Source organism: Amblyomma maculatum, chromosome 6, assembly GCF_055883805.1.
Source record: "Amblyomma maculatum isolate TAMU_Amacu chromosome 6, ASM5588380v1, whole genome shotgun sequence".
Lineage (NCBI taxonomy): Eukaryota > Metazoa > Arthropoda > Arachnida > Ixodida > Ixodidae > Amblyomma > Amblyomma maculatum.
Genome location: NC_139349.1, coordinates 181,939,134 through 181,965,934, shown reverse-complemented (window position 1 = coordinate 181,965,934; position 26,801 = coordinate 181,939,134). Strand labels below are relative to the sequence as shown.

Here is a 26,801-nt window from a genome sequence, read left to right as displayed (position 1 = left end):
TTCCGGGACGATGACTCAGCTACCGATACATCCTCCTTCGTTTGGAAAAAAAAAGAAAGAAGAGGAAAAGAGAAAAGAGAAGAAAACTCTGTTACAAACAAATCTGAATGGTGTATGGCCCTCGCACAGACGCCTTGTTGACTTCACTTGCATTGGAAATTTAAGGCACCTGTACAAATTCCTTGTTGTACGTGAGCCGCCGAGGTGGTGCTATTTGTCTTGTTGATCTCCTTAGTGCTGGTGCTGGCGAGGCAGTGCGCGGGGGATCCTGCGTTGGAGGCGCTGTGCCGAGCTGTGGCATGATAGTACGCGACTGCGGTGGACCAGTGCGGGCCGAGGTTGCCGAATTGTCCGAGCTGTTTTCGTCGTCGACGAAGCCCGGCAGCTCCCTCTCAAAGGGTTCACTGGTCGGTAGCAGGTGCCGCCGGTTGCGTCGCAGAACTCTTCCACCTTCGGTGAGTACGTCGTACGACCTGGGAAACCTGGACTGACGCAAGATCCGAGCTTTCGGTGACCACGTGTTCTGCCTCACCCGAACGACGTCACCTTTCTGCAGTGGAGCCAACGGCCGCTTGAGGCTTTCGGTCTGGCGATGCTTGTACACCTGGTAGTTGGCACTACAGCGCAAGTCCGGCAATGTGGTGCGAAGCTCGCGGCCTTGGAGGATCTCTGCAGGGGTTCGACCGCACTCTAGAGGTGTGGTCCTGTAAGCAAGAAGTCCCAACCAGAAATCTTGTTTAAGTTCGGTGGTTTTCTTTAGGATGCGCTTTACAATTTGCACACCCTTCTCCGCGAGACCATTTGATTGAGGGAATCGTGGACTCGAGGTGGTGTGTTTGAAATCATATCGCTTTGCAAAGGCAGCGAATTCGTTACATGCGAACTGCGGACCATTGTCTGTGCATGCCTCCATTGGTATGCCGTATCGTGCAAAAATGGAGCTAGTTGATTCTATGACGCTCCTCGCTGACAAGTCGTTAAGCAGTTCTACTTCGGGGAAGTTTGACAACGCGTCGTATAAACACAAGTAGGATTTCCTACCATACTGGAAGATGTCGATGCCCACTCGGTACCAGGGCTTTTCAGGCACAGGACTCATTTTCAATGGCTCTCTTGGTTGGCTGTAGGCGTACTGCATACATACGCTGCAATTCTTGATAAACGCCTCAATGTCCGAGTTCATTCCAGGCCAGAAAACTAGACGCCGTGCACTGAGTTTGTTCTTATTAATGCCCATATGACCATGATGTATTTTTTCTAACATTTCCCGTTGTAAGGCAGTTGGTATTATAACCTTGCAGACTTTTAGCAGGACGCCTCTAACTTCGGACAGTTCGCCCTCGCTTGACTTCAGAGGCCCTTCGATAGGAATACCATTACTTAGGCATTTTAGAACGGAGCTCAGATAAGGATCGTTCCTCGTCTCTACGGCCAGTCGCTTCCACGTGTCGTCGCTGACAAGTGAGCAAACCACGGCATGAACTTCCACGTCATCGCTCTGGATGCTCTTATCGTCCTCGGCGGGGGCCCTGGATAGCATGTCGGCGAGCAGAAGTTTTTTTCCTGGAACGAAGAATATTGTGATGTCATAACGCATCAGCCTAAGAAAAAACCGCTGCAGCCTTGGCGGCATATCGCCAACTGCTTTTTTGTGGATGGCAACTAATGGGCGGTGGTCTGTTTCCACAATAACCTGCCGGCCGTAGACGAAGTGGTGAAACTTTTCGCACCCGTATACGATAGCCAGTGCTTCCTTCTCTATTTGAGAGTACCGCTGCTGCACGTCAGTGAGCACTTTGGAAGCATAAGCCACGGGTTTCCAGGAATCGCTATGACACTGCATTAAAGCTGCAGCAATCCCATTCTGTGATGCATCACAGGACACTTTTGTTGGTTTTTTGGGGTCAAACATTGACAGGAGCGGTTGTTGGCTGATGCTATGGCATAGCAGTTTCCATTCACTCGCATGGTTATCTGTCCATTCAAAAACTGCATCTTGTTTGATTAGGCTCCTGAGAAGAGTCGTTCTTTCCGCCAGCGTGGGTAAACATTTTGCAAAGTAGTTTGCGACCCCCAGCATTCGCAGAACTTCCGATTTGTCAGAAGGGGCGGGCATTTCCAACATACTTTTCACTAGTGAAGGGCTCGGTTTTATACCTTCTGCACTGATAACGTCGCCCAAGAACTCAATTTCTTGAACGCCAACTGTGCACTTCTCACGATTAAATGTGAGACCGGCCTGCTCAGCTGCTTGCAGAGCTGACCGAAGGCGTATGTCGTGCTCCTGCCGGGAAGTGCCCCAGACTAGTATGTCGTCGACGTACACTTTCACGCCGGAAAGAGATTCAAAAATTTCATTTAGTGTTTTCTGAAACACTTCAGATGCCGACGAAATACCGAAAGTCATCCGTAAAAAACGATATCGACCGAACGGTGTTGCAAAAGTACAAATCCTGGAGGTTTCTTCGTGCAATGGGATCTGATGGAACCCCGAGTTTGCGTCAAGTCTGGAGAACACTGTTGCGCCCGCTAGCTCGGATTCTATATCTTCTCGCCTTGGCATTTCGTAGTGTTCTCGCTTAATGCATTCGTTTATCTTTCTAGGGTCCATGCACACTCGGATATTGCAGTCTTTTTTGCGAACGATAACGAGAGGACTCACCCAGTCTGTGGCTTCTGTGACTTTTGTGATGATCCCAGCCTTTTCCATGCGTTCAAGTTCTAGCCGAAGCGGTTCTCGCCGAGCCAGAGGTACCCGTCTCGCCGTTTGGACAACAGGTGTGGCGCCTTCGCTCAGGGCCATGCGGTATTGGCGTCGAACACAGCCTGTGCCGCTGAACAGGTGTTGGTAATCGTGAATGACTTTATCAGAACTGTTCACTGTTACGTTGTGAACTTCCCGCGGCAGAAGACCCAGTTCTTCGCTTGCTTCAAGACCAAGGATTGCTTGATTTCCTTTGCGCACTACGAAAAAGTTGCAAACGCTCTTTCGGTTATTCAGCTCCACTTGAGTTCTGAGGACACCCATATGTTCGATAATGCCGCCGCCATACGATCTCAGGATCACACTACTCGGCATTAATGATGGCTTGGGATTCATCTTTCTGTAAAGACCGAAGGGCAACAGGCTAGCTTGAGATCCCGTGTCCACTTTCAACTTCACCAGCAAACTGTTCATGCATACTTCAACGGTCCATTCACGTCGACTGCTGACGCTGCTAACCGACACGTCGAGTACGTTAAAGTCTTCTTCGGATTCTTGCAGTGCACCACCTGATTATTTGCCTTGCAGCAGACCGCGAAATGGTTCCTTGCTTGACACTTTCTGCATGTACGTCCAAACGCTGGGCAGCTTCGCGGCGCATGAGTTCGGCCGCATTTTCTGCACTCGAATTGCTTTGATTGCGCTTTACCCAAAATCGGGCTTTCCTTTCGCACCAAGTCCACCGTTTGCTGCTGGCGCTCATTCCATATCTTTTGGTGTTCAGCTGCGCTCTCAGCGTCCTTCCAGATTCCTTCTGCTTTTTTGAGGGTGAGCTGGCTGTCTGCGAGCAACTTCTCTTGTACTTTGCTATCACTGGTGCCAAAAACTATTTGGTCTCTAATCATTGACTCCGTCAATGAGCCGAAATTGCATGAAAGGGCTTGCGTCTTCAAATCACGCAAAAAATGTTCAAAGGGCTCACCGGAATCTTGCATCCGTTTCCTGAAGATATACCGCTCGTGGACTTCATTCCGTTGGGCAGCATAGTATTCTTCAAACTTTTTCACCACCGTCGCATAGTCGAGCTTGTTCTTGCCATCCGCAAAGGTAAACGTGTTGTAGATTGCGATGCCTTCCTCACCTGCGATGCTCAAGAGCAGCGCGGCCTTCGCAGACTCTGGTCGAGGTTTTTCGGTTGGCTCCGATACAGTCAAGAAGAGCTCAAACTTCTGTTTAAAGAGCTCCCAGTGCCTGCTGATGTCCCCTGTCACACGCAGCGGCTCCGGTGGCTTTAGGAATTCCATCTTGTTGGTCGGTGGGATCCCACTTCTGACACCATGTATCGGCTGTCACAGTCGATAGAACATGACAACACGGTTGCAGGGATAAGGAGTCTTCGTGCTTTATTGCGCGCTGGTTTTATAGCCACCACTGGAAAGAAGGGCGACCTCCTCTCCTCCAGAAGCCGACTGTGTGCGCATGTCCCGTGGCTTCCGGGACGATGACTCAGCTACCGATACATCCTCCTTCGTTTGGAAAAAAAAGAAAGAAGAGGAAAAGAGAAAAGAGAAGAAAACTCTGTTACAAACAAATCTGAATGGTGTATGGCCCTCGCACAGACGCCTTGTTGACTTCACTTGCATTGGAAATTTAAGGCACCTGTACAAAGTCCTTGTTGTACGTGAGCCGCCGAGGTGGTGCTATTTGTCTTGTTGATCTCCTTAGTGCTGGTGCTGGCGAGGCAGTGCGCGGGGGATCCTGCGTTGCAGGCGCTGTGCCGAGCTGTGGCATGATAGTACGCGACTGCGGTGGACCAGTGCGGGCCGAGGTTGCCGAATCGTCCGAGCTGTTTTCGTCGTCGACGAAGTCCGGCAGCTCCCTCTCAAAGGGTTCACTGGTCGGTAGCAGGTGCCGCCGGTTGCGTCGCAGAACTCTTCCACCTTCGGTGAGTACGTCGTACGACCTGGGAAACCTGGACTGACGCAAGATCCGAGCTTTCGGTGACCACGTGTTCTGCCTCACCCGAACGACGTCACCTTTCTGCAGTGGAGCCAACGGCCGCTTGAGGCTTTCGGTCTGGCGATGCTTGTACACCTGGTAGTTGGCACTACAGCGCAAGTCCGGCAATGTGGTGCGAAGCTCGCGGCCTTGGAAGATCTCTGCAGGGGTTCGACCGCACTCTAGAGGTGTGGTCCTGTAAGCAAGAAGTCCCAACCAAAAATCTTGATTAAGTTCGGTGGTTTTCTTTAGGATGCGCTTTACAATTTGCACACCCTTCTCCGCGAGACCATTTGATTGAGGGAATCGTGGACTCGAGGGGGTGTGTTTGAAATCATATCGCTTTGCAAAGGCAGCGAAGTCGTTACATGCGAACTGCGGACCATTGTCTGTGCATACCTCCATTGGTATGCCGTATCGTGCAAAAATGGAGCTAGTTTACTCTATGACGCTCCTCGCTGACAAGTCGTTAAGCAGTTCTACTTCGGGGAAGTTTGACAACGCATCGTATAAACACAAGTAGGATTTCCTACCATACTGGAAGATGTCGATGCCCACTCGGTACCAGGGCTTTTCAGGCACAGGACGCAATTTCAATGGCTCTCTTGGTTGGCTGTAGGCGTACTGCATACATACGCTACACTTCTTGACAAACGCCTCAATGTCCGAGTTCATTCCAGGCCAGAAAACTAGACGCCGTGCCCTGAGTTTGTTCTTATTAATGCCCATATGACCATGATGCATTTTTTCTAACATTTCCCGTTGTAAGGTAGTTGGTATTATAACCTTGCAGACTTTTAGCAGGACGCCTCTAACTTCGGACAGTTCGCCCTCGCTTGACTTCAGAGGCCCTTCGATAGGAATACCATTACTTAGGCATTTTAGAACGGAGCTCAGATAAGGATCGTTCCTCGTCTCTACGGCCAGTCGCTTCCACGTGTCGTCGCTGACAAGTGAGCAAACCACACTTACGGCATGAACTTCCACGTCATCGCTCTGGATGCTCTTATCGTCCTCGGCGGGGGCCCTTGATAGCATGTCGGCGAGCAGAAGTTTTTTTCCTGGAACGAAGAATATTGTGATGTCATAACGCATCAGCCTAAGAAAAAACCGCTGCAGCCTTGGCGGCATATCGCCAACTGCTTTTTTGTGGATGGCAACTAATGGGCGGTGGTCTGTTTCCACAATAACCTGCCGGCCGTAGACGAAGTGGTGAAACTTTTCGCACCCGTATACGATAGCCAGTGCTTCCTTCTCTATTTGAGAGTACCGCTGCTGCACGTCAGTGAGCACTTTGGAAGCATAAGCCACGGGTTTCCAGGAATCGCTATGACACTGCATTAAAGCTGCAGCAATCCCATTCTGTGATGCATCACAGGACACTTTTGTTGGTTTTTTTGGGGTCAAACATTGACTGGAGCGGTTGTTGGCTCATGCTATGTCATAGCAGTTTCCATTCACTCGCATGGTTATCTGTCCATTCAAAAACTGCATCTTGTTTGATTAGGCTCCTGAGAAGAGTCGTTCTTTCCGCCAGCGTGGGTAAAAATTTTGCAAAGTAGTTTGCGACCCCCAGCATTCGCAGAACTCCCGATTTGTCAGAAGGGGCGGGCATTTCCAACATACTTTTCACTAGTGAAGGGCTCGGTTTTATACCTTCTGCACTGATAACGTCGCCCAAGAACTCAATTTCTTGAACGCCAACTGTGCACTTCTCACGAATAAATGTGAGACCGGCCTGCTCAGCTGCTTGCAGAGCTGACCGAAGGCGTATGTCGTGCTCCTGCCGGGAAGTGCCCCAGACTAGTATGTCGTCGACGTACACTTTCACGCCGGGAAGAGATTCAAAAATTTCATTTAGTGTTTTCTGAAACACTTCAGATGCCGACGAAATACCGAAAGGCATCCGTAAAAAACGATATCGACCGAACGGTGTTGCAAAAGTACAAATCCTGGAGGTTTCTTCGTGCAATGGGATCTGATGGAACCCCGAGTTTGCGTCAAGTCTGGAGAACACTGTTGCGCCCGCTAGCTCGGATTCTATATCTTCTCGCCTTGGCATTTCGTAGTGTTCTCGCCTAATGCATTCGTTTATCTTTCTAGGGTCCATGCACACTCGGATATTGCAGTCTTTTTTGCGAACGATAACGAGAGGACTCACCCAGTCTGTGGCTTCTGTGACTTTTGTGATGATCCCAGCCTTTTCCATGCGTTCAAGTTCTAGCCGAAGCGGTTCTCGCCGAGCCAGAGGTACCCGTCTCGCCGTTTGGACAACAGGTGTGGCGCCTTCGCTCAGGGCCATGCGGTATTGGCGTCGAACACAGCCTGTGCCGCTGAACAGGTGTTGGTAATCGCGAATGACTTTATCAGAACTGTTCACTGTTACGTTGTGAACTTCCCGCGGCAGAAGACCCAGTTCTTCGCTTGCTTCAAGACCAAGGATTGCTTGATTTCCTTTGCGCACTACGAAAAAGTTGCAAACGCTCTTTCGGTTATTCAGCTCCACTTGAGTTCTGAGGACACCCATATGTTCGATAATGCCGCCGCCATACGATCTCAGGATCACACTACTCGGCATTAACGATGGCTTGGGATTCATCTTTCTGTAAAGACCGAAGGGCAACAGGCTAGCTTGAGATCCCGTGTCCACTTTCAACTTCACCAGCAAACTGTTCATGCATACTTCAACGGTCCATTCACGTCGACTGCTGACGCTGCTAACCGACACGTCGAGTACGTTAAAGTCTTCTTCGGATTCTTGCAGTGCGTCCACCTGATTATTTGCCTTGCAGCAGACCGCGAAATGGTTCCTTGCTTGACACTTTCTGCATGTACGTCCAAACGCTGGGCAGCTTCGCGGCGCATGAGTTCGGCCGCATTTTCTGCACTCGAATCGCTTTGATTGCGCTTTACCCAAAAACGGGCTTTCCTTTCGCACCAAGTCCACCGTTTGCTGCTGGCGCTCATTCCATATCTTTTGGTGTTCAGCTGCGCTCTCAGCGTCCTTGCAGATTCCTTCTGCTTTTTTGAGGGTGAGCTGGCTGTCTGCGAGCAACTTCTCTTGTACTTTGCTATCATTGGTGCCAAAAACTATTTGGTCTCTAATCATTGACTCCGTCAATGAGCCGAAATTGCATGAAAGGGCTTGCGTCTTCAAATCACGCAAAAAATGTTCAAAGGGCTCACCGGAATCTTGCATCCGTTTCCTGAAGATATACCGCTCGTGGACTTCATTCCGTTGGGCAGCATAGTATTCTTCAAACTTTTTCACCACCGTCGCATAGTCGAGCTTGTTCTCGCCATCCGCAAAGGTAAACGTGTTGTAGATTGCGATGCCTTCCTCACCTGCGATGCTCAAGAGCAGCGCGGCCTTCGCAGACTCTGGTCGAGGTTTTTCGGTTGGCTCCGATACAGTCAAGAAGAGCTCAAACTTCTGTTTAAAGAGCTCCCAGTGCTTGCTGATGTCCCCTGTCACACGCAGCGGCTCCGGTGGCTTTAGGAATTCCATCTTGTTGGTCGGTGGGATCCCACTTCTGACACCATGTATCGGCTGTCACAGTCGATAGAACATGACAACACGGTTGCAGGGAAAAGGAGTCTTCGTGCTTTATTGCGCGCTGGTTTTATAGCCACCACTGGAAAGAAGGGCGACCTCCTCTCCTCCAGAAGCCGACTGTGTGCGCATGTCCCGTGGCTTCCGGGACGATGACTCAGCTACCGATACATCCTCCTTCGTTTGGAAAAAAAAGAAAGAAGAGGAAAAGAGAAAAGAGAAGAAAACCCTGTTACAAACAAATCTGAATGGTGTATGGCCCTCGCACAGACGCCTTGTTGACTTCACTTGCATTGGAAATTTAAGGCACCTGTACAAAGTCCTTGTTGTACGTGAGCCGCCGAGGTGGTGCTATTTGTCTTGTTGATCTCCTTAGTGCTGGTGCTGGCGAGGCAGTGCGCGGGGGATCCTGCGTTGGAGGCGCTGTGCCGAGCTGTGGCATGATAGTACGCGACTGCGGTGGACCAGTGCGGGCCGAGGTTGCCGAATCGTCCGAGCTGTTTTCGTCGTCGACGAAGTCCGGCAGCTCCCTCTCAAAGGGTTCACTGGTCGGTAGCAGGTGCCGCCGGTTGCGTCGCAGAACTCTTCCACCTTCGGTGAGTACGTCGTACGACCTAAGAAACCTGGACTGACGCAAGATCCGAGCTTTCGGTGACCACGTGTTCTGCCTCACCCGAACGACGTCACCTTTCTGCAGTGGAGCCAACGGCCGCTTGAGGCTTTCGGTCTGGCGATGCTTGTACACCTGGTAGTTGGCACTACAGCGCAAGTCCGGCAATGTGGTGCGAAGCTCGCGGCCTTGGAAGATCTCTGCAGGGGTTCGACCGCACTCTAGAGGTGTGGTCCTGTAAGCAAGAAGTCCCAACCAAAAATCTTGTTTAAGTTCGGTGGTTTTCTTTGGGATGCGCTTTACAATTTGCACACCCTTCTCCGCGAGAGCATTTGATTGAGGGAATCGTGGACTCGAGGGGGTGTGTTTGAAATCATATCGCCTTGCAAAGGCAGCGAAGTCGTTACATGCGAACTGCGGACCATTGTCTGTGCATACCTCCATTGGTATGCCGTATCGTGCAAAAATGGAGCTAGTTGACTCTATGACGCTCCTCGCTGACAAGTCGTTAAGCAGTTCTACTTCGGGGAAGTTTGACAACGCATCGTATAAACACAAGTAGGATTTCCTACCATACTGGAAGATGTCGATGCCCACTCGGTACCAGGGCTTTTCAGGCACAGGACGCATTTTCAATGGCTCTCTTGGTTGGCTGTAGGCGTACTGCATACATACGCTACACTTCTTGACAAACGCCTCAATGTCCGAGTTCATTCCAGGCCAGAAAACTAGACGCCGTGCCCTGAGTTTGTTCTTATTAATGCCCATATGACCATGATGTATTTTTTCTAACATTTCCCGTTGTAAGGTAGTTGGTATTATAACCTTGCAGACTATTAGCAGGACGCCTCTAACTTCGGACAGTTCGCCCTCGCTTGACTTCAGAGGCCCTTCGATAGGAATACCATTACTTAGGCATTTTAGACCGGAGCTCAGATAAGGATCGTTCCTCGTCTCTACGGCCAGTCGCTTCCACGTGTCGTCGCTGACAAGTGAGCAAACCACACTTACGGCATGAACTTCCACGTCATCGCTCTGGATGCTCTTATCGTCCTCGGCGGGGGCCCTTGATAGCATGTCGGCGAGCAGAAGTTTTTTTCCTGGAACGAAGAATATTGTGATGTCATAACGCATCAGCCTAAGAAAAAACCGCTGCAGCCTTGGCGGCATATCGCCAACTGCTTTTTTGTGGATGGCAACTAATGGGCGGTGGTCTGTTTCCACAATAACCTGCCGGCCGTAGACGAAGTGGTGAAACTTTTCGCACCCGTATACGATAGCCAGTGCTTCCTTCTCTATTTGAGAGTACCGCTGCTGCACGTCAGTGAGCACTTTGGAAGCATAAGCCACGGGTTTCCAGGAATCGCTATGACACTGCATTAAAGCTGCAGCAATCCCATTCTGTGATGCATCACAGGACACTTTTGTTGGTTTTTTGGGGTCAAACATTGACTGGAGCGGTTGTTGGCTCATGCTATGTCATAGCAGTTTCCATTCACTCGCATGGTTATCTGTCCATTCAAAAACTGCATCTTGTTTGATTAGGCTCCTGAGAAGAGTCGTTCTTTCCGCCAGCGTGGGTAAAAATTTTGCAAAGTAGTTTGCGACCCCCAGCATTCGCAGAACTCCCGATTTGTCAGAAGGGGCGGGCATTTCCAACATACTTTTCACTAGTGAAGGGCTCGGTTTTATACCTTCTGCACTGATAACGTCGCCCAAGAACTCAATTTCTTGAACGCCAACTGTGCACTTCTCACGATTAAATGTGAGACCGGCCTGCTCAGCTGCTTGCAGAGCTGACCGAAGGCGTATGTCGTGCTCCTGCCGGGAAGTGCCCCAGACTAGTATGTCGTCGACGTACACTTTCACGCCGGGAAGAGATTCAAAAATTTCATTTAGTGTTTTCTGAAACACTTCAGATGCCGACGAAATACCGAAAGGCATCCGTAAAAAAACGATATCGACCGAACGGTGTTGCAAAAGTACAAATCCTGGAGGTTTCTTCGTGCAATGGGATCTGATGGAACCCCGAGTTTGCGTCAAGTCTGGAGAACACTGTTGCGCCCGCTAGCTCGGATTCTATATCTTCTCGCCTTGGCATTTCGTAGTGTTCTCGCTTAATGCATTCGTTTATCTTTCTAGGGTCCATGCACACTCGGATATTGCAGTCTTTTTTGCGAACGATAACGAGAGGACTCACCCAGTCTGTGGCTTCTGTGACTTTTGTGATGATCCCAGCCTTTTCCATGCGTTCAAGTTCTAGCCGAAGCGGTTCTCGCCGAGCCAGAGGTACCCGTCTCGCCGTTTGGACAACAGGTGTGGCGCCTTCGCTCAGGGCCATGCGGTATTGGCGTCGAACACAGCCTGTGCCGCTGAACAGGTGTTGGTAATCGTGAATGACTTTATCAGAACTGTTCACTGTTACGTTGTGAACTTCCCGCGGCAGAAGACCCAGTTCTTCGCTTGCTTCAAGACCAAGGATTGCTTGATTTCCTTTGCGCACTACGAAAAAGTTGCAAACGCTCTTTCGGTTATTCAGCTCCACTTGAGTTCTGAGGACACCCATATGTTCGATAATGCCGCCGCCATACGATCTCAGGATCACACTACTCGGCATTAATGATGGCTTGGGATTCATCTTTCTGTAAAGACCGAAGGGCAACAGGCTAGCTTGAGATCCCGTGTCCACTTTCAACTTCACCAGCAAACTGTTCATGCATACTTCAACGGTCCATTCACGTCGACTGCTGACGCTGCTAACCGACACGTCGAGTACGTTAAAGTCTTCTTCGGATTCTTGCAGTGCACCACCTGATTATTTGCCTTGCAGCAGACCGCGAAATGGTTCCTTGCTTGACACTTTCTGCATGTACGTCCAAACGCTGGGCAGCTTCGCGGCGCTTGAGTTCGGCCGCATTTTCTGCACTCGAATTGCTTTGATTGCGCTTTACCCAAAAACGGGCTTTCCTTTCGCACCAAGTCCACCGTTTGCTGCTGGCGCTCATTCCATATCTTTTGGTGTTCAGCTGCGCTCTCAGCGGCCTTGCAGATTCCTTCTGCTTTTTTGAGGGTGAGCTGGCTGTCTGCGAGCAACTTCTCTTGTACTTTGCTATCACTGGTGCCAAAAACTATTTGGTCTCTAATCATTGACTCCGTCAATGAGCCGAAATTGCATGAAAGGGCTTGCGTCTTCAAATCACGCAAAAAATGTTCAAAGGGCTCACCGGAATCTTGCATCCGTTTCCTGAAGATATACCGCTCGTGGACTTCATTCCGTTGGGCAGCATAGTATTCTTCAAACTTTTTCACCACCGTCGCATAGTCGAGCTTGTTCTCGCCATCCGCAAAGGTAAACGTGTTGTAGATTGCGATGCCTTCCTCACCTGCGATGCTCAAGAGCAGCGCGGCCTTCGCAGACTCTGGTCGAGGTTTTTCGGTTGGCTCCGATACAGTCAAGAAGAGCTCAAACTTCTGTTTAAAGAGCTCCCAGTGCTTGCTGATGTCCCCTGTCACACGCAGCGGCTCCGGTGGCTTTAGGAATTCCATCTTGTTGGTCGGTGGGATCCCACTTCCGACACCATGTATCGGCTGTCACAGTCGATAGAACATGACAACATGGTTGCAGGGAAAAGGAGCCTTCGTGCTTTATTGCGCGCTGGTTTTATAGCCACCACTGGAAAGAAGGGCGACCACCTCTCCTCCAGAAGCCGACTGTGTGCGCATGTCCCGTGGCTTCCGGGACGATGACTCAGCTACCGATACATCCGCCTTCGTTTGGAAAAAAAAAGAAAGAAGAGGAAAAGAGAAGAAAACTCTGTTGCAAACAAATCTGAATGGTGTATGGCCCTCGCACAGACGCCTTGTTGACTTCACTTGCATTGGAAATTTAAGGCACCTGTACAAAGTCCTTGTACGTGAGCCGCCGAGGTGGTGCTATTTGTCTTGTTGATCTCCTTAGTGCTGGTGCTGGCGAGGCAGTGCGCGGGGGATCCTGCTTTGGAGGCGCTGTGCCGAGCTGTGGCATGATAGTACGCGACTGCGGTGGACCAGTGCGGGCCGAGGTTGCCGAATTGTCCGAGCTGTTTTCGTCGTCGACGAAGTCCGGCAGCTTCCTCTCAAAGGGTTCACTGGTCGGTAGCAGGTGCCGCCGGTTGCGTCGCAGAACTCTTCCAACTTCGGTGAGTACGTCGTACGACCTGGGAAACCTGGACTGACGCAAGATCCGAGCTTTCGGTGACCACGTGTTCTGCCGCACCCGAACGACGTCACCTTTCTGCAGTGGAGCCAACGGCCGCTTGAGGCTTTCGGTCTGGCGATGCTTGTACACCTGGTAGTTGGCACTACAGCGCAAGTCCGGCAATGTGGTGCGAAGCTCGCGGCCTTGGAGGATCTCTGCAGGGGTTCGACCGCACTCTAGAGGTGTGGTCCTGTAAGCAAGAAGTCCCAACCAAAAATCTTGTTTAAGTTCGGTGGTTTTCTTTAGGATGCGCTTTACAATTTGCACACCCTTCTCCGCGAGACCATTTGATTGAGGGAATCGTGGACTCGAGGGGGTGTGTTTGAAATCATATCGCTTTGCAAAGGCAGCGAAGTCGTTACATGCGAACTGCGGACCATTGTCTGTGCATACCTCCATTGGTATGCCGTATCGTGCAAAAATGGAGCTAGTTGACTCTATGACGCTCCTCGCTGACAAGTCGTTAAGCAGTTCTACTTCGGGGAAGTTTGACAACGCATCGTATAAACACAAGTAGGATTTCCTACCATACTGGAAGATGTCGATGCCCACTCGGTACCAGGGCTTTTCAGGCACAGGACGCATTTTCAATGGCTCTCTTGGTTGGCTGTAGGCGTACTCAATACATACGCTACACTTCTTGACAAACGCCTCAATGTCCGAGTTCATTCCAGGCCAGAAAACTAGACGCCGTGCCCTGAGTTTGTTCTTATTAATGCCCATATGACCATGATGTATTTTTTCTAACATTTCCCGTTGTAAGGTAGTTGGTATTATAACCTTGCAGCCTTTTAGCAGGACGCCTCTAACTTCGGACAGTTCGCCCTCGCTTGACTTCAGAGGCCCTTCGATAGGAATACCATTACTTAGGCATTTTAGAACGGAGCTCAGATAAGGATCGTTCCTCGTCTCTACGGCCAGTCGCTTCCACGTGTCGTCGCTGACAAGTGAGCAAACCACACTTACGGCATGAACTTCCATGTCATCGCTCTGGATGCTCTTATCGTCCTCGGCGGGGGCCCTTGATAGCATGTCGGCGAGCAGAAGTTTTTTTTCTGGAACGAAGAATATTGTGATGTCATAACGCATCAGCCTAAGAAAAAACCGCTGCAGCCTTGGCGGCATATCGCCAACTGCTTTTTTGTGGATGGCAACTGATGGGCGGTGGTCTGTTTCCACAATAACCTGCCGGCCGTAGACGAAGTGGTGAAACTTTTCGCACCCGAATACGATAGCCAGTGCTTCCTTCTCTATTTGAGAGTACCGCTGCTGCACGTCAGTGAGCACTTTGTAAGCATAAGCCACGGGTTTCCAGGAATCGCTATGACACTGCATTAAAGCTGCAGCAATCCCATTCTGTGATGCATCACAGGACACTTTTGTTGTTTTTTGGGGTCAAACATTGACAGGAGCGGTTGTTGGCTCATGCTATGGCATAGCAGTTTCCATTCACTCGCATGGTTATCTGTCCATTCAAAAACTTCATCTTGTTTGATTAGGCTCCTGAGAAGAGTCGTTCTTTCCGCCAGCGTGGGTAAAAATTTTGCAAAGTAGTTTGCGACCCCCAGCATTCGCAGAACTCCCGATTTGTTAGAGGGGGCGGGCATTTCCAACATACTTTTCACTAGTGAAGGGCTCGGTTTTATACCTTCTGCACTGATAACGTCGCCCAAGAACTCAATTTCTTGAACGCCAACTGTGCACTTCTCACGATTAAATGTGAGACCGGCCTGCTCAGCTGCTTGCAGAGCTGACCGAAGGCGTATGTCGTGCTCCTGCCGGGAAGTGCCCCAGACTAGTATGTCGTCGACGTACACTTTCACGCCGGGAAGAGATTCAAAAATTTCATTTAGTGTTTTCTGAAACACTTCAGATGCCGACGAAATACCGAAAGGCATCCGTAAAAAACGATATCGACCGAACGGTGTTGCAAAAGTACAAATCCTGGAGGTTTCTTCGTGCAATGGGATCTGATGGAACCCCGAGTTTGCGTCAAGTCTGGAGAACACTATTGCGCCCGCTAGCTCGGATTCTATATCTTCTCGCCTTGGCATTTCGTAGTGTTCTCGCTTAATGCATTCGTTTATCTTTCTAGGGTCCATGCACACTCGGATATTGCCGTCTTTTTTGCGAACGATAACGAGAGGACTCACCCAGTCTGTGGCTTCTGTGACTTTTGTGATGATCCCATCCTTTTCCATGCGTTCAAGTTCTAGCCGAAGCGGTTCTCGCAGAGCCAGAGGCACCCGTCTCGCCGTTTGGACAACAGGTGTGGCGCCTTCGCTCAGGGCCATGCGGTATTGGCGTCGAACACAGCCTGTGCCGCTGAACAGGTGTTGGTAATCGTGAATGACTTTATCAGAACTGTTCACTGTTACGTTGTGAACTTCCCGCGGCAGAAGACCCAGTTCTATAAAACAGAGCCCTTCACTAGTGAAAAGTATGTTGGAAATGCCCGCCCCCTCTGACAAATCGGGAGTTCTGCGGATGCTGGGGGTCGCAAACTACTTTGCAAAATTTTTACCCACGCTGGCGGAAAGAACGACTCTTCTCAGGAGCCTAATCAAACAAGATGCAGTTTTTGAATGGACAGATAACCATGCGAGTGAATGGAAACTGCTATGCCATAGCATGAGCCAACAACCGCTCCTGTCAATGTTTGACCCCAAAAAACCAACAAAAGTGTCCTGTGATGCATCACAGAATGGGATTGCTGCAGCTTTAATGCAGTGTCATAGCGATTCCTGGAAACCCGTGGCTTATGCTTCCAAAGTGCTCACTGACGCGCAGCAGCGGTACTCTCAAATAGAGAAGGAAGCACTGGCTATCGTATACGGGTGCGAAAAGTTTCACCACTTCGTCTACGGCCGGCAGGTTATTGTGGAAACAGACCACCGCCCATTAGTTGCCATCCACAAAAAAGCAGTTGGCGATATGCCGCCAAGGCTGCAGCGGTTTTTTCTTAGGCTGATGCGTTATGACATCACAATATTCTTTGTTCCAGGAAAAAACTTCTGCTCGCCGACATGCTATCAAGGGCCCCCGCCGAGGACGATAAGAGCATCCAGAGCGATGACGTGGAAGTTCATGCCGTAAGTGTGGTTTGCTCACTTGTCAGCGACGACACGTGGAAGCGACTGGCCGTAGAGACGAGGAACGATCCTTATCTGAGCTCCGTTCTAAAATGCCCAAGTAATGGTATTCCTATCGAAGGGCCTCTGAAGTCAAGCGAGGGCGAACTGTCCGAAGTTAGAGGCGTCCTGCTAAAAGGCTGCAAGGTTATAATACTAACTACCTTACAACGGGAAATGTTAGAAAAAATACATCATGGTCATATGGGCATTAATAAGAACAAACTCAGGGCACGGCGTCTAGTTTTCTGGCCTGGAATGAACTCGGACATTGAGGCGTTTGTCAAGAAGTGTAGCGTATGTATGCAGTACGCCTACAGCCAACCAAGAGAGCCATTGAAAATGCGTCCTGTGCCTGAAAAGCCCTGGTACCGAGTGGGCATCGACATCTTCCAGTATAGTAGGAAATCCTACTTGTGTTTATACGATGCGTTGTCAAACTTCCCCGAAGTAGAACTGCTTAACGACTTGTCAGCGAGGAGCGTCATAGAGTCAACTAGCTCCATTTTTGCACGATACGGCATACCAATGGAGGTATGCACAGACAATGGTCCGCAGTTCGCATGTAACGACTTCGCTGCCTTTGCAAAGCGATATGATTTCAAACACACCACCTCGAGTCCACGATTCTCTCAATCAAATAGTCTCGCGGAGAAGGGTGTGCAAATTGTAAAGCGCATCCTAAAGAAAACCACCGAACTTAAACAAGATTTTTGGTTGGGACTTCTTGCTTACAGGACCACACCTCTAGAGTGCGGTCGAACCCCTGCAGAGATCCTCCAAGGCCGCGAGCTTCGCACCACATTGCCGGACTTGCGCTGTAGTGCCAACTACCAGGTGTACAAGCATCGCCAGACCGAAAGCCTCAAGCGGCCGTTGGCTCCACTGCAGAAAGGTGACGTCGTTCGGGTGAGGCAGAACACGTGGTCACCGAAAGCTCGGATCTTGCGTCAGTCCAGGTTTCCGAGGTCGTACGACGTACTCACCGAAGGTGGAAGAGTTCTGCGACGCAACCGGCGGCACCTGCTACCGACCAGTTAACCCTTTGAGAGGGAGCTACAGGACTTCGTCGACGACGAAAACAGCTCGGACAATTCGGCAACCTCGGCCCGCACTGGTCCACCGCAGTCGCGTACTATCATGCCACAGCTCGGCACAGCGCCTCCAACGCAGGATCCCCCGCGCACTGCCTCGCCAGCACCAGCACTAAGGAGATCAACAAGACAAATAGCACCACCTCGGCGGCTCACGTACAACAAGGACTTTGTACAGGTGCCTTAAATTTCCAATGCAAGTGAAGTCAACAAGGCGTCTTTGCGAGGGCCATACACCATTCAGATTTGTTTGTAACAGAGTTTTCTTCTCTTTTCTCTTTTCCTCTTCTTTCTTTTTTTTCCAAACGAAGGATGATGTATCGGTAGCTGAGTCATCGTCCCGGAAGCCACGGGACATGCGCACACAGTCGGCTTCTGGAGGAGAGGAGGTCGCCCTTCTTTCCAGTGGTGGCTATAAAACCAGCGCGCAATAAAGCACGAAGGCTCCTTTTCCCTGCAACCGTGTTGTCATGTTCTATCGACTGTGACAGCCGATACATGGTGTCAGAAGTGGGATCCCACCGACCAACAAGATGGAATTCCTAAAGCCACCGGAGCCGCTGCGTGTGACAGGGGACATCAGCAAGCACTGGGAGCTCTTTAAACAGAAGTTTGAGCTCTTCTTGACTGCATCGGAGCCAACAGAAAAACCTCGACCAGAGTCTGCGAAGGCCGCGCTGCTCTTGAGCATCGCAGGTGAGGAAGGCATCGCAATCTACAACACGTTTACCTTTGCGGATGGCGAGAACAAGCTCGACTATGCGACGGTGGTGAAAAAGTTTGAAGAATACTGTGCTGCCCAACGGAATGAAGTCCACGAGCGGTATATCTTCAGGAAACGGATGCAAGACTCCGGTGAGCCCTTTGAACATTTTTTGCGTGATTTGAAGACGCAAGCCCTTTCATGCAATTTCGGCTCATTGACGGAGTCAATGATTAGAGACTAAACAGTTTTTGGCACCAGTGATAGCAAAGTACAAGAGAAGTTGCTCGCAGACAGCCAGCTCACCCTCAAAAAAGCAGAAGGAATCTGCAAGGCCGCTGAGAGCGCAGCTGAAAACCAAAAGATATGGAATGAGCGCCAGCAGCAAACGGTGGACTTGGTGCGAAAGGAAAGCCCGATTTTGGGTAAAGCGCAATCAAAGCAATTCGAGTGCAGAAAATGCGGCCGAACTCATGCGCCGCGAAGCTGCCCAGCGTTTCGACGTACATGCAGAAAGTGTCAAGCAAGGAACCATTTCGCGGTCTGCTGCAAGGCAAATAATCAGGTGGACGCACTGCAAGAATCCGAAGAAGACTTTAACGTACTCGACGTGTCGGTTAGCAGCGTCAGCAGTCGACGTGAATGGACCGTTGAAGTATGCATGAACAGTTTGCTGGTGAAGTTGAAAGTGGACACGGGATCCCAAGCTAACCTGTTGCCCTTCGGTCTTTACAGGAAGATGAATCCCAAGCCATCATTAATACCGAGTATTGTGATCCTGAGATCGTATGGCGGCGGCATTATCAAACATATGGGTGTCCTCAGAACTCAAGTGGAGCTGAATAACCGAAAGAGCGTTTGCAACTTTTTCGTAGTGCGCAAAGGAAATCAAGCAATCCTTGGTCTTGAAGCAAGCGAAGAACTGGGTCTTCTGCCGCGGGAAGTTCACAACGTAACAGTGAACAGTTCTGATAAAGTCCGAGTGTGCAATATCCGAGTGTGCATGGACCCTAGAAAGATAAACGAATGCATTAGGCGAGAACACTACGAAATGCCAAGGCGAGAAGATATAGAATCCGAGCTAGCGGGCGCAACAGTGTTCTCCAGACTTGACGCAAACTCGGGGTTCCATCAGATCCCATTGCACGAAGAAACCTCCAGGATTTGTACTTTTGCAACACCGTTCGGTCGATATCATTTTTTACGGATGCCTTTCGGTATTTCGTCTGCATCTGAAGTGATTCAGAAAACACTAAATGAAATTTTTGAATCTCTTCCCGGCGTGAAAGTGTACGTCGACGACATACTAGTCTGGGGCACTTCCCGGCAGGAGCACGACATACGCCTTCAGTCAGCTCTGCAAGCAGCTGAGCAGGCTGGTCTCACATTTATTCGTGAGAAGTGCACAGTTGGCGTTCAAGAAATTGAGTTCTTGGGCGACGTTATCAGTGCAGAAGGTATAAAACCGAGCCCTTCACTAGTGAAAAGTATGTTGGAAATGCCCGCCCCCTGTGACAAATCGGGAGTTCTGCGAATGCTGGGGGTCGCAAACTACTTTGCAAAATTTTTACCCACGCTGGCGGAAAGAACGACTCTTCTCAGGAGCCTAATCAAACAAGATGCAGTTTTTGAAAGGACAGATAACCATGCGAGTGAATGGAAACTGCTATGCCATAGCATGAGCCAACAACCGCTCCTGTCAATGTTTGACCCCAAAAAACCAACAAAAGTGTCCTGTGATGCATCACAGAATGGGATTGCTGCAGCTTTAATGCAGTGTCATAGCGATTCCTGGAAACCCGTGGCTTATGCTTCCAAAGTGCTCACTGACGCGCAGCAGCGGTACTCTCAAATAGAGAAGGAAGCACTGGCTATCGTATACGGGTGCGAAAAGTTTCACCACTTCGTCTACGGCCGGCAGGTTATTGTGGAAACAGACCACCGCCCATTAGTTGCCATCCACAAAAAAGCAGTTGGCGATATGCCGCCAAGGCTGCAGCGGTTTTTTCTTAGGCTGTTGCGTTATGACATCACAATATTCTTCGTTCCAGGAAAAAAACTTCTGCTCGCCGACATGCTATCAAGGGCCCCCGCCGAGGACGATAAGAGCATCCAGAGCGATGACGTGGAAGTTCATGCCGTGGTTTGCTCACTTGTCAGCGACGACACGTGGAAGCGACTGGCCGTAGAGACGAGGAACGATCCTTATCTGAGCTCCGTTCTAAAATGCCTAAGTAATGGTATTCCTATCGAAGGGCCTCTGAAGTCAAGCGAGGGCGAACTGTCTGAAGTTAGAGGCGTCCTGCTAAAAGGCTGCAAGGTTATAATACCAACTACCTTACAACGGGAAATGTTAGAAAAAATACATCATGGTCATATGGGCATTAATAAGAACAAACTCAGGGCACGGCGTCTAGTTTTCTGGCCTGGAATGAACTCGGACATTGAGGCGTTTGTCAAGAAGTGTAGCGTATGTATGCAGTACGCCTACAGCCAACCAAGAGAGCCATTGAAAATGCGTCCTGTGCCTGAAAAGCCCTGGTACCGAGTGGGCATCGACATCTTCCAGTATGGTAGGAAATCCTACTTGTGTTTATACGATGCGTTGTCAAAGTTCCCCGATGTAGAACTGCTTAACGACTTGTCAGCGAGGAGCGTCATATAGTCAACTAGCTCCATTTTTGCACGATACGGCATACCAATGGAGGTATGCACAGACAATGGTCCGCAGTTCGCATGTAACGACTTCGCTGCCTTTGCAAAGCGATATGATTTCAAACACACCACCTCGAGTCCACGATTCCCTCAATCAAATGGTCTCGCGGAGAAGGGTGTGCAAATTGTAAAGCGCATCCTAAAGAAAACCACCGAACTTAAACAAGATTTCTGGTTGGTACTTCTTGCTTACAGGACCACACCTCTAGAGTGCGGTCGAACCCCTGCAGAGATCCTCCAAGGCCGCGAGCTTCGCACCACATTGCCGGACTTGCGCTGTAGTGCCAACTACCAGGTGTACAAGCATCGCCAGACCGAAAGCCTCAAGCAGCCATTGGCTCTACTGCAGAAAGGTGACGTCGTTCGGGTGAGGCAGAACACGTGGTCACCGAAAGCTCGGATCTTGCGTCAGTCCTGGTTTCCCAGGTCGTACGACGTACTCACCGAAGGTGGAAGAGTTCTGCGACGCAACCGGCGGCACCTGCTACCGACCAGTGAACCCTTTGAGAGGGAGCTGCCGGACTTCGTCGACGACGAAAACAGCTCGGACAATTCGCAACCTCGGCCCGCACTGGTCCACCGCAGTCGCGTACTATCATGCCACAGCTCGGCACAGCGCCTCCAACGCAGGATCCCCCGCGCACTGCCTCGCCAGCACCAGCACTAAGGAGATCAACAAGACAAATAGCACTACCTCGGCGGCTCACGTACAAGGACTTTGTACAGGTGCCTTAAATTTCCAATGCAAGTGAAGTCAACAAGGCGTCTGTGCGAGGGCCATACACCATTCAGATTTGTTTGTAACAGAGTTTTCTTCTCTTTTCTCTTTTCCTCTTCTTTTTTTTTTCCAAACGAAGGAGGATGTATCGGTAGCTGAGTCATCGTCCCGGAAGCCACGGGACATGCGCACACAGTCGGCTTCTGGGGGAGAGGAGGTCGCCCTTCTTTCCAGTGGTGGCTATAAAACCAGCGCGCAATAAAGCACGAAGGCTCCTTTTCCCTGCAACCGTGTTGTCATGTTCTATCGACTGTGACAGCCGATACAGTCTTTGCACGCTTCGCGCTGTTCTTTTGAAGCGCTTAGCGCTTTGTTTCAAGATGAGCTTGCGGTGTGTGAAGAAACGATGCGCCGTGGCACATTGCGACAGCATGGGCAGTACCGTCGGTGTCGAGCTACACCGCTTGCCGCTGGACTATCACAGGTGAGCTCTTGTCAGTGTCGTCTGCTACAAGGCGTCTGCTACAAGGCGTCTGCTCTAGGTATGCTCCGAATGCTTTCGTTGGGCTGTTCGCTTCTGTTTCTCTATCCAGTTCGTGCGCACTTGGCTTCATTTTTTCGGGGATATTTATGTACTACACTACAGGGCACACACTTTAAGTGCTGAGCTGTGCGAAAGAGGCCCACCATTTGTCTGATTTATGGTGAGTTTCATGCAGCCGACTATCACCAGCGTTAACCTGATACCGGGCTCTTAGGAGCAACCACGCGCATGCCACTGACCGGAAGGCCAATTTAAAACCAATTCTGACAAGTCTGAGCACTACACTGTTTAGTTTTCCAACACCGCGAAGCCAATTTGACCCTCGCAACTGGTAGTATTGAAATTCAGCCACGTGGATATGCACGGCCTTGAGGGTGCTTTAACTGAATTCACTCAGCAGGAGTTACTGCCTGTCTTGTTATTGCTATTCTGCATATGCATGACCGTTAGGGTAACTTTAAACGCGCTTCATTCTCGTCAATCTTAATCATAGGAGAGTATAGCTACCCGCATGGCATGAAGACGAGCGTACGTAACCGCACTCTTGGGCGCTGAGAGCTTGGGGCGAGAATTTACTACCATAGTTCAGATATAATGGAAGTATATTGTACTGCAGTTAGTATTGACAGGAATAATCACGCATTGGCGTTTGGAGTATGCAGTATTCCTTACGGCGCAATTGTGAATAACGTGCACGTTGCATGACGTCCAGGTGCCGAGCGTGGGTGCAGTTCTGCCACAACGTCAGCCTGGAGAAGAAGACACCATGGCAGCTGCGAGACTTGCGGGTTTGTTCCAAGCACTTCGAACCGTCTGCGTATCTGTCGTCAAAAAGGCTGCGATCAGTGTTGATGCGCCTACTTATGTCATGTCATGCTTGCCTCACTTGAAGCTGTCTTAGCACTGTCTTCTATGCTTTTCAATTTCCTACCTGGCGTTCGTGGAACTGCAAGGCTTTTTTCTATCCGCACTGTGACCATTGAGATGAATAGCCAGTTTAAAGAAACTACTGCTTGAGCTGCCTGTGACGCGTATTTTTTGTTGGTGTGCTTTATCACTATTTGTTTGGTTGCTGTAATAAACCATGAATATGAAAACCATGCTTGCCGTACACTGTATTGCAAACTGCGCACTTGAGCCTGTGCTTTGTGCATCATACCTTGTACTCAAAAGTACTAGCACCAGTGTTTCCACCAAGGTTTCCACTACGAATCAAGCATGATTGCATGCTTAGCCAGCCAAGGTAAGCCAGGGTCTGAAAGTGTTGCTGCCTTTCTGTGCTGCCTTCCTTGCCAGTTACTTTGCATTGGGTTCCGAATTGCACATTAACAAGGCCATAACTAGCAGGAACTCGAGCACATTTGACTGGCAAAGGTTGGTGCGCACTGAAAGGCAACTTTCATGAGATACCGGCCTGAAAATACGGGTTCTATAAAAAGACCACTTTAAAATTCGCGCTAAAAACATACGTATGCGTGACGTCATTCAACGTCTCATACGTAGTTGCCCCCCAACATGGCGGTGCCCATGAGCCGCCATTTTTTGTACTAATGGGTGTCTATGGAGCCTTCGCTACCATGGTATATCTACCTTGGTCTGGTGTCAAGTCAAAAGTAGAGTTTTTGTGCACGTCAATGGGTGAGCAACGTCAGCAAAGCGATGTATAAAGCGTCTAAAATACGAACACAACCCTAGAAAACTGCGCTACTCATTCACTGTCTGCGGGGGTTTAAACGACGAAACGGCAGCGGTTTTCTGGGGATCCGGCATTACACCATCACCATTGACAAGGTGTCCTAGCATTAGCGCTTGGCGCTCTCCAAAGCGGCACTTTTTCGAGTTTAGAATAAGGGTGGCGTTGTGCAGACAATTCAAGACACGTACTAGACGGTCATTTTATTCTTGGAAGGACTTCCCAAGTATGACGAAATCGTCCAGATAGCAAAGACAACTGTCCCATTTTAAGCCGCGCAAAACTGTGTCCATAAAGCGTTCAAATGTGGCTGGCGCATTAGACAGCCCGAATGGCATAACATTAAACTCATAAAGGCCATCTGGCGTTACGAAGGCTGTTTTTTTCTTATCCGCAGGGTCCATTGGAATTTGCCAGTAGCCAGATCTGAGATCAAGAAAAATAGGACGCACCAGAGAGGCAGTCGAGGGCATCGTCTATGCGAGGAAGAGGATCGACGTCCTTTTTTGTAACAGAATTTAGACGCCGATAATCGACGCAGAATCGCCACGAACCGTCTTTCCTGCGTACAAAAATAACAGGGACAGCTCAGGGGATCGACGACTCCTGTATCACCTTCTTCCGTAGCATGTCCTCCACTTGCTCATGAATGACTTTGCGCTCAGATGGGGACACGCGATATAGCTTTTGACGAATGGTACGAGCCGAACCAGTGTCCATGGTATGATGGGTCCGATGTGCATGGCGAGAGGTTGGTCCATCTGTTTGAGAAAAGTCAAACAGGCGAAAATGGTAGAAGAATATCCACAAGAGTACGGCGTTGATGTAAGCTGAGATCGGCGCTGATCATGCGGAAGATCGAAGTTTCATCAGCAGGCAGAGGTACAGTGGCACTCGTAGGATCTGTGACCAAAACAACGACATGGGGCGCATCGGGTCCACAGGAGGCAATCCCGTTGGTAAAACTGCGGGCTCGGACGATGGATTCATTGCCCATAACGAGGCACTACCGTGATGCACGGATATCATACAGTGAGGGATAACATTTTTCTTCAGGCATGCTGAGTGAACTGGGTGAACCACAACCTGGAATGAAACCTTCTCAAGAAGTGGAACGGACACGGGGACGAACATGACAGACAAGGGTGGAACTACTGTGTCTTCGGTAATACTAAAAACTGTTTCTTCATTACGGCCACTTTCAAAAAGAGTCGGCAGATGCGAGCCATCAAAATGAACCTCTTGACTTCGGCAGTCCACGGTAGCGCCACAAAATTTCAAGAAGTCCATTCCTAAAATGATGTCATGCGTAGAGTTAGGTAAGACTACGAATTCGGCTTGAAAAATTGCACCACCCACAGACACTTGCGCACTACACACACACAGTGGCCGCAACGGTTCTCCACTCACACCACAAAACGTTGAAGCACGGTCATATTCAAACATCACTTTGCGTCCCAACAAGCGCCTAAACTGATTACTCATCACAGACACAGTCGCACCCGTATCTACTAAAGCTAATGTACACACACCATCAATGAACACACGAATTTTGTTTTTGAGCATTATAGTTGGAGGGATGTTGGCACACAGCACATTTCCAGCGGCCTCCCCCCCATTGGTTGCGCTGGTTAGTTTTCCTTGTGGGGCGACATGGAGCGCCGCCGCGGTGATGGAGAACGGCGCGCACGGAAGGCGGGTGGAGGAGTAACAATTCGATCAGATGCTGGGGAGTGGTCGCGGATATTCTCGTTCTGGATGTTGCGGTAGTACCCACGGGGAGTATTGGATTGCTGGAAAACGAAGCTGTATTGTCGATTGCTGGGTACTGCTGGAGGCGCCGAGCGGTTATAGCGTGGCGGGAACCTACTGCTGAAGTACCTGGCGATGTGGCCTTCGACGCTGCAATGGTAGCATATCGGTGGGGAAAGTAGAAAATGCTGTTGTGGGTAAGAGCCAGGCACAGCAGGGTGCGTCGTAGGTCTGGCTAAATGCTCATACTGCACAGGAATCCTGGTAGATCGAATAGAAGATCTAGGTGCACTTGAGGTGACGTCATACCTTGGGGCTTCAGGCATTGACGCAGTCGGGTTGGCAAAATGCTTTGGCGGGTAGTCAATAGAAGCCGCAATTTCAGGAGCTTGGGAGAAAGGCTGCACTTACTCGCTTGTGGTGGTGAAGCCGGCCATCTAGAGACCCTCTGGACAGAAACCTCAGCAGATTCATGCAGGGGAAGCGTGTTGATCCGTAGAAGTTCTTCGCGCACGATTTGCCGGATAGTTGACGGAAGATCTAGTTAGGCTTGGTCATAAGACTGGCCACGGTAGGCACGTTGGCCAGCCGCCCAAATTTCGGCGCAGTATGACGTGTTTTAAAGCTTGAACGCGCGGATGTGTCTAATGACATCGGAGACAGTGTCAAGGTTGTCTTTGGCGATTAAGAAGTTGTACACGTCCGCCGAGATACCATAAAGCTCATTGTAATAATCATAAAGCTCATTGTAATACACTGCCTAACCTCCCTATCTCTAAGCATGTAAACGTTACCAAGCACCCCTTTGAAAAAATGCATGTAACCTTACTGCAATCAGGCTTCAGAACCCACCATGAACGCGAAGTTCGCGAATCATTTTTTATACTACATAAGTTTAACACGGTTTCTTGTGGTCTGAATGAAAACATTCGCAAGCTAACTTGTCTCTCGTCGTAGCATTTTAACTAAATGGTAGCACCATTGGCAACTTCTTAAAAGATATTATGTTTAATCGACATTGGCTCCATTTTGCACTGTTTGCCTCTTCGCTTGCGCTTTTACGGTCACAGCCCAAAGCCCCTCACAGTATGTCATGCTTTACTTGCACTGATCGTTTTCATGTTTGCCAGTTTCTCACGATCATATTGCTTCCCGCCATAACATGCACTGATCATTACAAGTTATCCAATAACCTTGCCCACGATTCCTTTTCTTATCAACACTTTTACGAACAGTTAACTTTAACTGCTTCATTTTGTCCCCATAGCATTGAGCAGAAAATCGAGTTTTGTCACCATGCCGCGATTTGAGTGACTGTTTACTTTTTGTGTGTGTGTGTGTACCACGCA

The 26,801-nt window shown here is 49.8% G+C and overlaps 4 protein-coding genes and 1 pseudogene across 4 annotated transcripts; 2 read left to right on the top strand and 3 right to left on the bottom strand.

Moving 5' to 3' along the window:
* LOC146187512 (uncharacterized) overlaps positions 1-26,801 on the top strand; it is a 143,231-nt pseudogene that overhangs the window by 89,058 nt on the left and 27,372 nt on the right.
* Positions 41-1,773, bottom strand: LOC146187516 (uncharacterized). The gene is made up of 2 exons (XM_084607727.1): positions 1,475-1,773; positions 41-704 (listed from the first exon to the last, which is right to left on the bottom strand). The coding sequence occupies exons 1-2, from the start codon at positions 1,588-1,590 to the stop codon at positions 161-163; spliced, it is 660 nt and encodes a 219-aa protein (XP_084463853.1). The 5' UTR covers positions 1,591-1,773; the 3' UTR covers positions 41-160.
* LOC146187515 (uncharacterized) lies at positions 4,180-7,790 on the bottom strand. The gene is made up of 3 exons (XM_084607725.1): positions 6,864-7,790; positions 5,675-5,763; positions 4,180-4,898 (listed from the first exon to the last, which is right to left on the bottom strand). Exons 1-3 carry the CDS (start codon positions 7,377-7,379, stop codon positions 4,355-4,357), a joined length of 1,149 nt encoding a protein of 382 aa, XP_084463851.1. The 5' UTR covers positions 7,380-7,790; the 3' UTR covers positions 4,180-4,354.
* LOC146187514 (uncharacterized) lies at positions 8,405-11,663 on the bottom strand. The gene is made up of 3 exons (XM_084607726.1): positions 11,066-11,663; positions 9,877-9,965; positions 8,405-9,100 (listed from the first exon to the last, which is right to left on the bottom strand). The coding sequence occupies exons 1-3, from the start codon at positions 11,579-11,581 to the stop codon at positions 8,557-8,559; spliced, it is 1,149 nt and encodes a 382-aa protein (XP_084463852.1). The 5' UTR covers positions 11,582-11,663; the 3' UTR covers positions 8,405-8,556.
* LOC146187513 (uncharacterized) lies at positions 16,114-17,274 on the top strand. Its single transcript, XM_084605836.1, has 2 exons — positions 16,114-16,194; positions 16,971-17,274. Exons 1-2 carry the CDS (start codon positions 16,175-16,177, stop codon positions 17,272-17,274), a joined length of 324 nt encoding a protein of 107 aa, XP_084461962.1. The 5' UTR covers positions 16,114-16,174.

What these genes read in the sequence shown, in the direction of transcription:
- LOC146187516 (XM_084607727.1), bottom strand. Translation starts at nt 1,590, where the DNA reads ATGACATCACAATATTCTTCGTTCCAGGAAAAAAACTTCTGCTCGCCG. An exon ending in ATGACGTGGAAGTTCATGCC is followed by an intron (nt 705 to 1,474) that starts GTGGTTTGCTCA and finishes TCTTGCTTACAG; the next exon opens with GACCACACCTCTAGAGTGCG.
- LOC146187515 (XM_084607725.1), bottom strand. Translation starts at nt 7,379, where the DNA reads ATGAACAGTTTGCTGGTGAAGTTGAAAGTGGACACGGGATCTCAAGCT. An exon ending in TCACAGAAGCCACAGACTGG is followed by an intron (nt 5,764 to 6,863) that starts GTGAGTCCTCTC and finishes TCTTCGTTCCAG; the next exon opens with GAAAAAAACTTCTGCTCGCC. An exon ending in ATGACGTGGAAGTTCATGCC is followed by an intron (nt 4,899 to 5,674) that starts GTAAGTGTGGTT and finishes TCTTGCTTACAG; the next exon opens with GACCACACCTCTAGAGTGCG.
- LOC146187514 (XM_084607726.1), bottom strand. Translation starts at nt 11,581, where the DNA reads ATGAACAGTTTGCTGGTGAAGTTGAAAGTGGACACGGGATCTCAAGCT. An exon ending in TCACAGAAGCCACAGACTGG is followed by an intron (nt 9,966 to 11,065) that starts GTGAGTCCTCTC and finishes TCTTCGTTCCAG; the next exon opens with GAAAAAAACTTCTGCTCGCC. An exon ending in ATGACGTGGAAGTTCATGCC is followed by an intron (nt 9,101 to 9,876) that starts GTAAGTGTGGTT and finishes TCTTGCTTACAG; the next exon opens with GACCACACCTCTAGAGTGCG.
- LOC146187513 (XM_084605836.1), top strand. Translation starts at nt 16,175, where the DNA reads ATGACGTGGAAGTTCATGCC. An exon ending in ATGACGTGGAAGTTCATGCC is followed by an intron (nt 16,195 to 16,970) that starts GTAAGTGTGGTT and finishes TCTTGCTTACAG; the next exon opens with GACCACACCTCTAGAGTGCG.